The following is a 14,865-nucleotide window of genomic DNA, read 5'->3' as shown; positions in this document are numbered from 1 at the left end:
TCCCGCCTTCTCCAAGTCTTTCAGTCCCTCACCTGCCTCCCTGTAAGGAAGAAGGGGACGTCAGCCCGTTCCTGCGTTGAGGATACTGTCCCCTACTTGACCAGGGTGGCCCCTTCGAAACCAGCAAGATTCCTCTCTGGAAAAGCTCTGGCTGTTGGAGACGCTTGTACTGTTCAGGGCATTTTTCTGCCGGTGCCCTACAGATGCTGTCAGCTTTATGAATGCACTACCACAATTCAGACAAGTTGCCTAACCCGTCGTAACATACACACTCGGGGATCAGCGTCACTGCCTGCTCTCACTTACTTTCACTGGCAGTGACGAGTGAAAGCGGCCAGCTCCGGCACTGCCACGGCCTACAGCGGCCCGGGGTGCCTGCGGGCCGCATCTCCCCCGGACTGCAGCTGCCCCGAACTCGGGGGCGCCTTAGCGCAGGTGAGCGGGAACCGCTTCGAGGATTTCTAGCAGGAGTTTGAACTAACGGCGTTCCTGTGTTCATGGATACTTTCTGCTTTTCAATAATGCTCTGTTTCTGGGAGAGTCCCCGCCGAAGAGCAGCCCCCCTGGCCGTGCCACTGCTGCGCGGCCCCAGCGCTCAGCTCCGCGGCCGCAGCCGGCGGAGCGGGCCGGGCCGGGCCGGGCCGGGCGGGCGGGCGCGCAGCTCCCTGGGAAGGCCGCCACGTGCAAGGGACCCACCTGGTCCCTTAGGCTGCGTTAGAAAAAAGTGCAGTGCACCTCACCCCCGGCCCCACCTCCCCCTTCCAGCTGCGGGCAGCCCCCCGCCACCCCGCGTTGGCAGCAGCCCCCGGGAAGCGCGACTTCCCCCGCCGCCGAGCCGCTGCCCTCAAGACACAGAGCAAAGGAGAGCAGGGTTGATTTTAAATGCTTTTTTTTTTTATTCTTAGAAATGCTGTAAAAATTGATATAAAAGGTCGAGCATGCTCAGTCTTTTTTTTGTCATCCTACTGTCTAAAATACATGGGGTTTGAATCATTTTAACAGATGTACCATAGCTGCATCGGTATGAGTAAAATGTAGAAAAGACGAAAACTACCATTACAAAAATAATTTAAGGGGAGAGAAAAAAAAAAAAAGAAGAAGATATTTAGCTTTTTTCCTTTTTTTTTTTTTTGCAAGGTGGGTGGTGAAAGACCCAGGCATCGCCCCGCGTCGCTACAACATTCAGAAAGCGGCCGCCGGCCGGCAGGTCCCACCGCGGCTTCGCGCCTCCTCCCCGCGGCCGGCCCGGCCCGGCGCGGCTCGGCCCGGCGCGGCGCGGCTCGGCCCGGCCCGGCCCGGCCCTCTGAGGTATTTATCCACGGTCTCCCGGAGTCCGTCGCTCTCCGTCCCGCTCCCCCGCGGTTACCGGCAGTCGGTGCCCGAGCCGGGCTGCAGGAAGGAGGCGCTGGGCAGCTGCTTGAAGAAGTGCCGGAGGCTGGTCAAGTCCCGGGTGAGCTGCTCGATCTTCTTGTGCAGCTTCTCGTTCTCGGCCGAGAGCTCCAGCAGCTTCTGCTGCATCTCCTGGTTGCGCCGCTTCGCCTTGTCGCGGCTCTTGCGCACGGCGATGTTGTTGCGCTCCCGGCGCTGCCGGTACTCGGGGCTAAACCTGTCCACGCACTTCTTGCCGCCGCGCTCCTTCCCGCCGGCGGCCGGCGGCGGCGGGACGCCCTGCGCCGGCCCGGACACGGCGGCCCCGGCCCCGGCGGCGGCGGCGGGGCCCGGCGAGCGGGTGCTGCAGCTGGAGGGGGAGCTGCTGCCCGGCGGCTCGGGGGAGGTGGGCGGCGTGGGCTGCCCGCTCAGGTTCATGATGGTCTGGGCGCAGGTGGCGATCTGCGAGGGCAGCAGCGAGGAGGAGAGGTCGCTGTCGCTCCAGTCCGGCTCCTGCTTCAGGGCGCCGCGGGAGGAGGAGGAGGAGGAGGAAGAGGAGGAGGAGGAGGAGGAGGAGGCGGTGCGGGGCTCGGCGCCCAGCAGGGTGGTCATGGCAGCGCCGAGGTCCTTGGCGGGGTCGCGGCCGGCGCCGCCGCCCGGCGGCAGGTACTCGCCGTAGTCCCCGCCCCGCTCGGGCTTGTGGTTGCTGTTGAAGAGGTCGGCGAAGAGCTCGTCGTTGCACAGCTCCAGGTTGGGCACGGCCGACATGGAGTCAATGTAGGAGCTGAAGTCGATGGCGCTCTCGTCCTCGTACATGGCCGGGGCGGCGGCGCTCAGCTCGGCCAGGTTGGTGCCGCTGCCCCCCAGGCCGCCCCCCGCCTCCTCGCCGCTCATCCCGCAGCCGCCGCGGGCCCCCGGCTTGCAGGCGGCACCCGGCCCGCCGCCGCTGCCCACCTTGGCGTCGTAGAAGTTGGCGGGCTCCAGGCACCAGCTCTTATAGCATGCCGGGGAGTCCAGGCTGTAGAGAGCGGCGGCGCTCATCGGCGAGCGGGACGCGGCGCCGCACGGCCGCGGCGCGGGGGCTCCGGGCCGCGGGCACCAACCGCCGCTCCGCGACGATCGCGGCTCCAGCCTCCGCCGCGGGCAGGTGGGGAGCGGGGCTGCTGTCGCGCCTGCTGCTGGGGCCGCTGGTACTGGTGGCGCCGGTACCGCTGCTGCCACTGCTGCTGGGGGTTACTGGTGCTCCTGCTGCCGTCCCGCCGTCGCCTCGCCTCCCGGGGCGGGGGGGCCGGTCCTGGTTCGGGTCACGCCGCGCTCGGCGATAGGAGGCGGGGATGGGACAAGGCGTCTCCGGACCTGGGAGCGAAACGCCCGCTCGGTCCCTTCTTATACGGCGCCGGCCCCGCCTCCTGCCCCAGTGACGGGGAACGAGTGTTCCCGGCACCCCCGGGGACCCGGGGGCGGGAGCGGGTGGGGTGCGCGGCCGCGGAGGCAGGGCTCCCGCCGCGGAGAGCTGCCACCTCCCGGCGGAGGGTGGCCGCGGTCGGGGGCGGCCCCCCCGGGGGGGACGGGACGGTGCGGGGAGGGGGCAGGCCCCGGGGAGGGCTGCCCCGACGCCGGTACCGGCCCCCCGTTCCCCCTGCAACACTCCGGTTGAGCGTCAGTTTCCCCCTTTCCTGGCTTACTTCCATACAGCCCAGCGGAAAAGCTGGCGGAAAAAGCCCATTTTACCCCACCGCCACCGCGCTGCATCTCCCCACACGCGCTTCCCCAGCGGCGTCTCGGATGAGGCGATACGGGAAAGATGCTGCCGGCCCCACGCGTGTCTCTGTGTATCACCCTAGCGCCCTCCCGAGGCTCCGCTCCTGCGGGAGCACGGGCAGCTTCGCGTGAGCGGGCTGTAAGTCACACACCCCCACCCCCCCAGTGACAGGGTGGCCACTCGGACTTCTTGCAGGATGCTCGGGTGGGAAAGGGGTCTCTAAGGCATCTTCAGCTCCTGCACGCTGCCTGCGTGAAGTGCAGCCTCTCTAAAAAACTTACAGTAAGTAATGATGCACACCCCCCCACACGCATCCAATAAACTACTACTATTAAATTGTCAAGTATCAGAGAAATGAAAATATTTAGTTTCATTTCAAATATGTGAAGTGCTACGTTTTCCAGTTACATAAAACAGTTTTAAAAACCCTGGCTTCACCCCCAGGGACCGAACTACAAAAGAAACACAAAAGCCCCCAACTTTTAGAAAAGTCGATTTTCAGATTTCTTTTTTTTCCCTCCAGAAGACCCGGCTAGATTTATTACGCTTCGGTAGGACCAGCCCAGCCGCTGACTTTTCAGCCCAGCACTCAGATGACACTGCTGGCGTGAAGCTGTGCCCTGCGGAGTGCTGTGCCGCTCGGCAGTGGCTTTCTGGGGACCGTGGGTACGTGCCGGTCATGCCGGGCCTGCTGCCTCGCTCTGGGCAGGGCTCCATCTGCCGCTACCGCAGCTGTTGCAGTAACACAGCTGTTTATCAAAGGGGTGTGTATTTTAACATAAATAGTTGGGACAGGACTGGTACATGCTCTCCTTTTGGCCGTAAACTCCTCGCGGGAAGGCTTGGGGGATCAGGTTAGGTGTGCTCTGCCCGGCAGGTGAGGTTTTGCATGGAGGGGCTTTGCTTTGTTTTTAACTCTACTGCTGCAGTTAACCCCACAGAGATGTTGTGTTTAAATAAACTTGACTTGCTTTGCTCCTCAGGGGTTTGATCATCCAACCTCTACCTACCTGAGCGTTAAGCACTGAACTTGAGGGTGACACAAGAAGTGGTCGCTTTTCTTTTTTTTTTTTCTGGTGCAAAAAATTTTCCTTCTCTACATCGTCGAAAAATAATATGCCCAAAGCCAGGTCTGCATGTTGTTACTTTCTGCCCTCCAGCACTGGGGTACGTTCACGTCGCATGGCTCTGCGCCACCTGCCCTTGGCCCAGCTGTCCGGCAGGGAACTGTCGCGTGGTGATCCTGGACCTTTTTTTCTCTGCATGAAGCGTAGAGAGGTGGGTGCACGAAGCACAGGAAGGTAGTTCAGAAATGCAAGGCAGTGACACCCGCTCTCTCTCCCCCTTGCTCTGCGACAGGGTCCGTTGGTTGCTGGAAGGCGATACATCTCACCTGTTGTAGCCATAAAATTATAATTTGTCTTGGAAAGCATCTCATTTGACTGTTCGTACGTGGAACTGTGTTACGCTTTCAGCTCACTGAAGTCCTTAGCCCCAAAGGGCAGCCGGTCATCAGGCGGCGTTGGTGTGCAAATGCAACTGCGACAGCCCGAACAGTCTCATTTAATGCCCATCACGTGTTACCCCAAAAAAGAGACGTGATGCACAGCCAGGTCACCTGGCCCCCACTGGGCACCTTGCCATAGGTTCTCAAAATCCCTCCGTAAACAGCGACCTGCTGGGCATGGAAGCTCTGCATAAGCCCCAATATCTGCCACCTGTGTCACACCTAAGCCCCATTGTGGAGGGTGCAGCTTTGCTTACAGTGTCATCAGGACCTGGAGGCATGTTCAGAGCTCATGGTCACACCTGCCACCACCTGTCCCCCAAAACCGAGCGGCGAGAGCTGTCCCCTGGAAGGCAAGTTGGTTGTGTTTGTTGCTGAGCCTAACTGAGATGTATGATTTCAGGAGTGCATTTCGGAGGGTTCCCCATGCGCCACGCAGGGTGTGAAGCCTTGGGGTGGACTTACACCTGCAGCAAAGCGTCCAGGAGCAGGTGAGGAAGTGATACTTGTCGTTTACCAAAGCGCTGGGCTGAAGGCAGGACTATATCCACGCCATAGTGTTTCTTGGGGTGGATTAGTCTGGCATCCTGGCAGCTGAGTCTGTTCCCATTTGCATAAATAATTTCATGGAGAGTGAAGCAGAGACAAGCCCTTGATCCCCTCACCTGTCCTGCTGAGTACCTGACCCACCGAATCATGGCTTCTCTCTGGGCTCCAGTAAGTTTTAAACAGCAGTAAGGAATATTTGCACATCTGAATTTCAGAATATTTTTCTCTAAAACCTGTTTGAGGTTCCTGCTCCAAATCAAGCAAAGAGGAGCATTTACACCTGGAGAGAAAGGACAAGAAACCTTTCTCTAAGAAACTTTACAGAGAAAAGACAAAACTTTAAATTACTCTAGAGTGCTGGCTGTGAATCCCAGAGAAGCACCAGGACTGTGAACCCTCCAGGGACAGGAATTAAATCACACTGTATTTCTGACTAGTTTTTCCCGACAAATGGGGGCCAGGCCACCCAGGGAAGGCGAGGAAATGGGGCAGTGCTTTAGCCTGGCTTTAATCCTCCCCATCCTCTGCCCAGTGTGCTCACCTCTGGCAACCCAGCCAGAAGCACAGGACTTTTTGGGGCAGCAGGGCCGGGAGCCTGGCGAGGCTGGGCTGGTCCTGCGGAGCCCACAGAGCCCTCCTCTGCTCTTGGGCTGCTACGGGCTGAGGCAGCGCCAGCAGGACGCCGGCTCCTGGGGGATTCATGGGCTGGGGTAAGGCAGCTGCCGAGCAGGGCTGTGGGAGGGACACTTTGTCCAGGGGAAGCACCTCATGGTGCACCACCGGGTTTCACAGGGGAAGGCTGGCGGGATGGTGACAAAGAGCCAGCTGACGAGGGGGAAAAAGATGGAGGGGTGATTTGCTTGGTTTTCTCCTCCCCCCAACAAGAAGCAGGAGTGCAGCGATCGTTTCGTTCCAGAGCTAGAAGCCAGGAACGGCACTTGGGGGCTGACGGGGGAATGAGACATACAGGTGAGGAGGTGCAAGTTGCTTGGGCAGAGTCAAAGACCTGCTAACGCACTCCTAGGGAGTGACAGTACCTCCTTGAGGCTGGCGTTGGCTCTCATAAGGCAGCACAGTGACTGCTGGACGGACCCTCCCGAACCCCTCATCCCACCTCTGCCAGGGCTCGTGCCTCTGCTGCATCTTGAATCGCTGTAACGGTGTTTCACCCATCACTTGTACTCACTTGGGTCAGTTCATCGCACCGATCCAGCCTGCGGCCACCCCACTGTCAGCGGCTGAAGAACTTGCCAGTGAATGAAAGGATATTTCTTTTTAGCTCTTTTAAACTCCGTGCTCTGACTCCCTGCGGGCGTTTGAGCCCTGGCGGTGCCAGCCCGGGCTGGGCTTGCTCAGCTGCACTTGTGGCTGCTGAGCTGCTGAATTATACCTTCCACATACCTGGGCTCCCAAAAGGCCAAGTGCTGCAGCAGGGAAATGGCTCCTCGTTTTCTCATACTCTTCGGTGGATGCTCTGAACCTTTTCCTGATACAGGTTTTGCACGAGTTTCCAGCAGGGACAAGATTTGTGAGATCAAATACACGGCTACGTCTTCCGCCTCACCAGATGAAATCTTGCACAGTATCATTTACTGGGAGTTTAATGGACAGGTAGAGCAAGTGTTACCCACTCCAGTCCCATCAAAAAGGAAAAAAAAACCCATGCAAACCAGGAGGCAAACAAAAAGCCCCTATAAATAATGTGGAAACTGTAACAAAATCTTTTCCAGTCCCTTATGGCCACTCCTTCCCAAAACTTTTTGCAACAAAAACACCGTAACACCCTATTCTGAACACTGTTGTTTTGTAGCTCTTTGGTAGCTTTGCTACAAGACTAGTGACACCATTTGGTGCTGTGGGTCGCTGCCAGGGTGTGACCTTTCTGCATAGGTGCCGTTTCTTACAAGCAGCATAGCTTAAAAATGAAATTTTTAAACCCCAGGTCATTTCTAAATGAGGCACACGGTGTTAATGAAGTGACTTGGCAGACCCTCATCCTCCGTCCTTGTGAGGGAAAAAACCACCGATTTTAAAGCAGCGGTAATAAATGCTTATTTTAACACCTCGATTTTGAAAAACATGAAGTTTGGGGAGAAGCGTCTCTAAATGTAGACGATTACTTGACTTCAGGAAGCGGCTGGCCAAACCCTTCAGCATGAGGCCAGAAGAGCTGTAGGGAACTCCTTATTCCACGGCTGAAGATGAGCCCAATTCATCGTTCTTGCGGAGAGCTCGTAGGCTCCTTCCTGTGCCTGAAGGTGTGCTGGTGCTGTACCACATCTCAGCTACAGACACCTCAAGATAACATTGAAGTTGGACAGGCTGTGGTGGGGACTAAGGGAAAATCCTGAGCACAATGAGCAGCATGCAGGAACCTCTTTATCAGCTGGGAAAGGAGAGGGCTGCAGACTGCAGCTGCAGAGCTTTCCTCTGTGTTTAACAGTATTATTTTTAATTAGAGGGAAATTTTAAGATTGACAGGGATGGTAAGGACTAGCTTAAACAGTAATGTTATTCTGTACACTAAGAAAAATCCACCGAGAACATACGCTAATGGTTTACATAGCTTTTTAGATGCAACTAATGAACTTCCTGACACAGTGCACATCTGGTTATTTAATCTAAGAAGGAAATATTCTGCCGTACTTGTGGATAGTTACTAAGTTTTGTTTTGCACCATGATTCCTGAAGCAGTCTCCGACTCTGAGCCGCACACCATCTTACTCTTTTCTGGAAGCCGAACAAACCCACCCTGTACAGCACCAAGCCCAGCGACTTGAGGTTTTCGTTGCGTCAGTACTTTCCCTGCTGTTTCACGGGCTGGCTTCAGCCTTTCTGTTTAACTGCTGTATTTTATTGAGAGCAGCACTCTTCAGTTGGGATCGGGGACAGCAGCTGCAATTTACATCTGTTGGAGGTTATTTTCAGGCTCATTCAGCTGCACAGGGAAAGCTCCATTAGGGCAATTCCACTTGCTTCGCATAGGATGTGTTTTTGCTCATGAAAACCCACCAGCTTTGTGCTTTGCTCCTTAGATCCATCACTAGGTAGGACTGATGGAGCTGAGGCTTCCAATTATAGCACTTATTTCAGGGCCAAAACTGAGCTTTTAACTACTTTGTCATGGATGTATTCTAAGCTTTTTTTGCACTGTCAGGGGTACGTTCACCCATCTCGAAGGCTTTCACCCCTGGCCTGAGGGCCTTTTACTATGGACTAAAGGGAGAGGAGGGCACAGGGCAGAGCTCACCACAGTCCCCTTCCCCTGGAAGGGCTGAGCTGCCCTCCTGCTCCGGCCCCTTCTGGAAGGCCAAGGAAGCCTCAGTTGGTGCTGGAGGGAGGTCTGCTGCGCACAAACATCTATTGTTGCTGAAGGTATCAAAAGTCCTACCAGAAGAGCCTTGTTAAACTATAAACCTAAACTTTGTCCTCGGCAGTACAGGTCAAAGTACCTAGTAAATACCTGAGGTATGTGCCAAAAGTGCCATTAAACACCTCGTACGACCAACCGCTTGATTTCCAAATGTCCCCTAGCCTTTTCATGGAGCTTTTTATTGTACCTTAACTTTCTTGTATTTGTGGAATGACAAGGTGAAAGCTGAGTGCCTCACCTAACCAAGCTTTAGTCATAGTGCCGTCGTCTTTATCGATACCAGAGATTAAAAGAACAAAATGCACCAAAACATCTTACACAAGTGTATATAAAAATAGACTATACTGCACACTCATGAAAAAACTGCTGTCCATTAATTATCATCTCTATAAACAGGTAAATGTGGATGTTTTCTGTGATTTAAGTGCCCTAAATTAACTTTTGAAATGAGGTATACATATGAAGGTTTATTTTTATTTTTAAATAGATGTTTCCTCTACAAAAATACAGCCGAACAATATTTTTCATTAATAAAATCTGAGAAAAAGATTCTGAATTTCTTGATTTGTAACACTATTGACATAAACAATTGAGCATATTTATTAAGAAGGAATAGTAATTGTTGCTGAAAAGTATTTGAAACAAAAAAGCTCCCTCCCTAGCATTAGGCCTCCGTGAGCAATCTTCCCTATCACAAGTTTTTCATGGAGTTGTATCTAGAAGGCAGATTCCTCTGCTCTCCAGCTGAAAGATTCGTTTGAGACTGGTGTCAGCGGCAGCCGTGGCCCTCAGCGAGACCAGGACTGCCCCATCGCCACGGAGGCAGGAAGGAGGGAAAGCTTGCAGGCAGTGAAAGGGCAAAGACTCATTTTTATTACACCTTTTACGATAATTATTAAAAGCCTCAATGGAAACTATCTCCTACAATGAATTGTGGGTGATAAACAACCATAATATTTTAGAGAACCATCTCTGCCCCCCTTGCTGTCTGTGCTGCACTGCAGTTGCCCCCAAGGTTACCTGAAAACTGTCTGCCAGAGAGGAAAAGCCACACCTGGCACAACTTTGGCACAAGCAAATACCAAAGTGCAGTAGCCATTCCTGTGCTGTGCTGCAGTTATGGCAAGAAGCTTACAGCGCTCTGCTGTGTCAGCAGTGGCTACTTTTGGCTTTGGCCACACAAATAATTTGCAATTAACACAACATGAGGAGTGCAGACCTCTAAAGGACAGAGATAATGGAGTATAACCTCTAATCGTTAAAAAACAATCCGCTGGAACAAACTGGCACGGTCTCATCATTGCTTTCTCATTATCCAGTAATGAAATAACCATCCAGATACTTTAGGTGTTATCTAGAGCTAAAGCCATTTTCTGTTTAATTTTACCACGTGCTTCACTGTTGCTATTGGTAAGAAAATATTCTAGTTTTAATTACAAATAACATAGGTCTGCAGAATGGTGGTTACAAAAAAAATTATTTTCTGTATTAGTCAAGTTAACCGATGTTGATAAAAGTGGTTAAGAGTTTTTTTTCCTTTTTGGCCTTAAAATTCTCATCTGGTTGCAGCTGTGTGTTAGGGGATGCTCCTCCTGGCAGACTGGGCTTTAGAGAGCAGTCCCTCACATCCAGGGTTCCCATCCTTCCCAGACTCTGCCAAGAACGTTGGGGTCTGTCGCTTGATCGATGAGGCATCTTACTTGGGTCTCTTCTGAAAGTCCGTCCTCTGGCTCTTTGGCTCTGATATTATGATCAGCATTACCACGAGCCACAGCTGCAAAATCATTATAAGAAGGCAATTTCTCATGGCCCAGGCGTAGTTCATCACTAAAATTGAGAACACAAAAATAAGCTCTTACTAAGAAAAACAAGCAGAAAATCTGAAATAGATTTTAAAATACAAAACAGTACTTGAACACCATTCATGGAGCTTTATTTTTCAGGATGTGGTGACTGTTCAACAGCTGTAGAAGGCTGGGCCAGTGAAGACTGGTGATTTTGGGTGTCCTTTACTAGTGAGTATTTACCATGAGTATTTCAATCTTGTCAGAGGTCGCTAACTGAAAGAGGGATGCAGCAGTTCACATCCAAGCTGTTATCTCCTTACCTGCTCTGCTGATTTGTGTCTGCAAGAAGTATTTTGCTGCCTTTTTCAGTTCAGCCTTGACCACAAAAGGGACTCCTCCCACGTTCTGCACTCTTCAGTATTTGTATGGTTTTAAAACAGGCTTGCTTTCTTTGCCTCTTTTTTTTTTTTTGATTAATCCAAAATGTCTTTTTAAAAGAGGATGAAAGGGATTAATTGTACTTTAAGTGAACTTTAAAGACATTCTGGCTTGAGCCAGACTTGACTAGACTGACATAAATAACCTGAGAATGCCATCAGATTTGAATGTGATGTTTTTGGGAAGCAGCTTACTTCCATGCCTCCCATACAGCTGGTTCAGATTCCTTTTCAAGCAACTGTCCAGCAGAAGCGTATCACTTTAAATACTACCCCTAGCCTAAAAGCTGTGGAGACGAGCATAAAGAACAGCAGTCTGAGGACTGAGAAGTTAAGAAGGCTTACAGGGTGGGGATGTCTGTGTTGCCAGGAACAGTAAAACTGCTCAGGAGGCCCGAGTTGGAGCAAGAACACTCACAGGGAGATATCTGGTGTTTTGGCTGGCAGGGTGGTTCAGAGAGCTTGTATGTGGACTAAAATGATTCTGACAGGAGGTTCATTGAAATTTTGCCCTGTCTGCCTCTTCTCTTTTCCTAGCTGCCATTCTATCTGAAAGGAGCAAAATCTGACACAGGAGACTGGCAAAGCTCTTAGTGGAGCAGTTTAAAGCAAAAGGAGAGCACCTTACCAAGTGATTGTTGCTGGATTGGCACCTGTAAGCTTTCTTTTGACGTAGCTGACTTTTTGCAAAGGGTACCAGTTTACTTCAGATGTGTTTATTTCCTTAATCCACGTGCCTCCTTTTTTCAGCTGTCTTTGTTCAAAGTTCTAAAGAGAAAACAAATTTGCCCTATTTATCATAAATCATATACTTAAAAAGACCTTTAAGCCACTGCAAGTCAAGCCAGTAACTCTTAACTGCAGATGCAATGGAGGACAAAGTAGTGAGATGATATCTAGCCTGACTATTACTTAAAATTTAATTTACAACTGGAGTTACTGAAGTGCAACTAGTTTCAGATTTTTTCTCTGTAATTATTAGTTTGATATATACAGTGTTGTTATGTAAATTTAAGAGGCTCAATGCAAAAAATTGAAAATATTTATGCTGCTGCCATAAGTGACATAATGTGATCAAGAGATACCCACATTTTTAGGATTATCATGCAGATAAAGAACAGTACACTGATAACACAGACGTGCTACTATTCTTTGTCCATCAATATAGAATTCTGTCATTTTAAATCCTTTAAGTTCAGTTTCTCTGAGAACTCAATAAAACAAAGAAAGATAAAAGGAGGACTAAGAGTGAGCGTCAAGAAATACTTCCTTTTTGCTCGGTTTTATCCTTATTACAAGTTAAAGAATTTTCACATGAAGAAAAAGGTAACAGGAAAAATTCCCACCTTCCAGTCCAAAGAAGGCTCTTTTACAAATACATCCATTGTGCTGATGAGGAGATCTGGATCCCCACGATAAGCCCGTAGGGCATGCACCATCACACTGTAAATGAGACCCCACTCTTTCACTGGCATCATCAGATTAACAAACTGGCGAGTCAGACGAAAAGGCATCAACTCTGGCACGCCCAAAAACTAGCCAAGGGGAAGGACAGTGAAAAGAAAACAAGAATTAAGAAACCTTGGAACAGAAGGATTAGAAATAAATAGTTTTTTCTTTCTAAGCTTTGAAACCCTCTTTGTCACTTAACTGAAAATAATGTGCGACTCGGTAGAACAGGACTGAGTTGTGACATCAAAGCTCTAGTCATGAATATTTAGTGATAGTGGTTGAAAGCATGGCTGAACTATACGCAACACCACTGTATAGACTCTATGAAACTCTATAGCTCCCTGCTTGTCTGAGAATATCTGGAAACTGAGATTTTATTTTATTAACTAGAAATAATTTGTAAAGATTATTTTGCATCAGAACGATGGCAAATGAGAAGCATCGAATTTAGTACCGAGAATACATATGTAATTGCATGTATTATATGCAAAAGCTGTAACAAATTAATTAGAAAACAAATACCTGCGTAGCTGAGCCAAATGCATATCCAAAGTCTATTCCCACCATGCCACCTGTCTCCTTGTTAATCATGAAGTTGGACAGATGTCTGTCTCCAATACCAAGTATCCAGTGGCTGATGCACATCAGTGCATGAGAGCTGGCAAAATGGGACCGCAGAGACAGGAAGGCTTCAGGAGATGTACTCATTTTCACAAAGGCTCGCCTTAACAAAACAGAAGTCACTTGTTGCATACAGATAAAACACCAACATTCATTTCACAACGTGCAGTCATTAACAGCACACTTACCGCAGCAGGTCTTCTGGAACACTGCTTTCCCTGCTTTTGAAAGACATAACTGTTTCTGTACGGCTAGCGTTTCTGCAAATAAATGAAAGAATAATGTTAGCTATTGAATTAACAGCCCACTGGACATTAAAAATTAATATGTGTACATGACTGCATTAGCAAATTTTGCTTACCCCAGTAAACAATACAGCAAGCCACACAGAGTTGCCCAAGAAGTTTTACCTGATATTAAAAATACCTCCTCTTCTCTTTTTTCCAAGTAGTTATTTCCAGGACTGACATTTCTTAATACAAAACAGTAGGTAGTTTTGTCTAGTTTCCCCCAAATTAAGTAGATGGGTTAAGTTTTAATACAGCAATACAATTGTGCTCTTTCTGGCTGGATAGTCTCTTGCAAGCAGAGAAACTAAGACCCAAATGACATCTCTCAGCAGCATGCATAGTCTATATTGACACTAGAAAGTAGTGCAGCACAAGGGGAGGCCACAGAACTAAACAGTTGGTCCTGAGGACATTTGTGCCATATGCATGTGGGGAGGGAGGGCAACTGCTCTGGACTAGCCCACATCTGGTCCTGAAAACTGAATGCTCCTGAGCAGCTGGAATGCTCCTGAGCAGCTGGAATGTGCTGGGTGTTCTCCTTCCAGTCTAGTTGCACCTGAAAGGAGCCGATACGAGCTGATAAGAAATGCCCCACTGGCAACCTCCCTTCCCCCACTACAGTGCTAGATCTAGACAGGTGTGGAAATTCCTCTGAGAGGATGCTCAAGTCGGGACCCAAACCATCAAATATTCTTAAACTCTCAGTGAATCACAATGACTTTCTCTGTCAAACTTCAGCAAGTGCTCTGGCTCTGAGGCAGCCTACCTAATTGCATCATCAGGAACAAGACACCTAGAAAATAAAGTGGAAGAGGAGCATTTGCTTCTAGACACTTTCTTAAGTAGGTGCGCAAGCTTCTGGAAGCGTTCCTGCACTCTGGTGGGATTTTGGCAGTACTAAACTCCTCCTGCAGAGCATCTCCAGTAAGACAAAGTAGTAAAATGGGCAAAAATCAGATCTAGCCAGCATATTATAATGCAGATAATTTTTTTTCCTGGAATTTTTACAACTCTGTGTGTGCACATTCTAATTTCTGTAATTTATATGCAGTTCTCTTTTAAAACTTACCTGTACATAACATGGTATCGAGAGATGCCTTGCGCCTTTCCACCCATCTTGGACAGCCACTCAGAATAGGTAGCACGAGGTCCTTTTTTGCTAGGGACAAAAAAAAAAAAAAAAAAAAAAAAAAAGGGCTGATGATTTCCCTGTATTATCTTACCACTCTGTACTTGGAATATCCACAGGCTGTGTGCTGCTATGACCTATGTGATTTTTATACGCAGGAGGACTCAGGAAGCTACAGCCTACATTAATTTTAACCTTGCTATGGCAATGAATTTTATGCAGTCAGTGCATATGCTGATCCATCCACTTCCTTCCCCCCAGTTCTGAATGCACTTCAGTCATATTTGACAGAAGATTAGACATTTCAGAGGTGTTAATTTGTCAATAGGTATGTGCTGGTTTTGGTGGGGATAGAGTTAATTTTCTTCATAGTAGCTAGTATAGCGCTGTGTTTTGGATTTGTACTAAAACCAGTATTGATACACAGGGATGTTTTAGTTACTGCTGAGCAGTGCTTACACAGAGTCAAGGCCTCTTCTGCTTCTCACCCCACCCCACCAGCGAGTAAGCTGGGGGTGCACAAGAAGTTGGGAGGGGACACAGCTGGGACAGGTGACCACAACAGACCAAAGGGATATTCCATACCATAT

General features: G+C 49.9%; 2 protein-coding genes across 2 annotated transcripts in view; both read right to left on the bottom strand.

The window, feature by feature from the left end:
• Nucleotides 1-1,292: 1,292 nt before the first annotated feature.
• Nucleotides 1,293-2,409, bottom strand: CEBPD (CCAAT enhancer binding protein delta). The gene has a single exon (XM_059815538.1). The coding sequence runs from the start codon at nucleotides 2,407-2,409 to the stop codon at nucleotides 1,363-1,365; it is 1,047 nt and encodes a 348-aa protein (XP_059671521.1). The 3' UTR covers nucleotides 1,293-1,362.
• A 6,647-nt stretch (nucleotides 2,410-9,056) lies between these two features.
• The window catches only part of PRKDC (protein kinase, DNA-activated, catalytic subunit), an 84,236-nt gene continuing 78,427 nt past the window's right edge, over nucleotides 9,057-14,865 (bottom strand). The window contains exons 81-86 of the mRNA XM_059815869.1: nucleotides 14,216-14,305; nucleotides 13,045-13,116; nucleotides 12,758-12,959; nucleotides 12,130-12,318; nucleotides 11,412-11,551; nucleotides 9,057-10,386 (exon numbers count right to left, since the gene is read on the bottom strand). Of these exons, the coding sequence (XP_059671852.1) occupies nucleotides 10,182-10,386; nucleotides 11,412-11,551; nucleotides 12,130-12,318; nucleotides 12,758-12,959; nucleotides 13,045-13,116; nucleotides 14,216-14,305 (898 nt within the window). The 3' untranslated portion in view covers nucleotides 9,057-10,181. The remainder of the gene's footprint in view (nucleotides 10,387-11,411; nucleotides 11,552-12,129; nucleotides 12,319-12,757; nucleotides 12,960-13,044; nucleotides 13,117-14,215; nucleotides 14,306-14,865) is intronic.

The sequence above is a fragment of the Gavia stellata genome, chromosome 3, assembly GCF_030936135.1.
Source record: "Gavia stellata isolate bGavSte3 chromosome 3, bGavSte3.hap2, whole genome shotgun sequence".
NCBI lineage: Eukaryota > Metazoa > Chordata > Aves > Gaviiformes > Gaviidae > Gavia > Gavia stellata.
Note: the sequence above shows the minus strand (reverse complement) of the source record. Positions and strands in the feature narration are given on the sequence as shown.

Bases quoted from the DNA above. Each gene is read 5' to 3' on its own strand.
- CEBPD (XM_059815538.1), bottom strand. From the start codon at position 2,409: ATGAGCGCCGCCGCTCTCTACAGCCTGGACTCCCCGGCATGCTATAAG.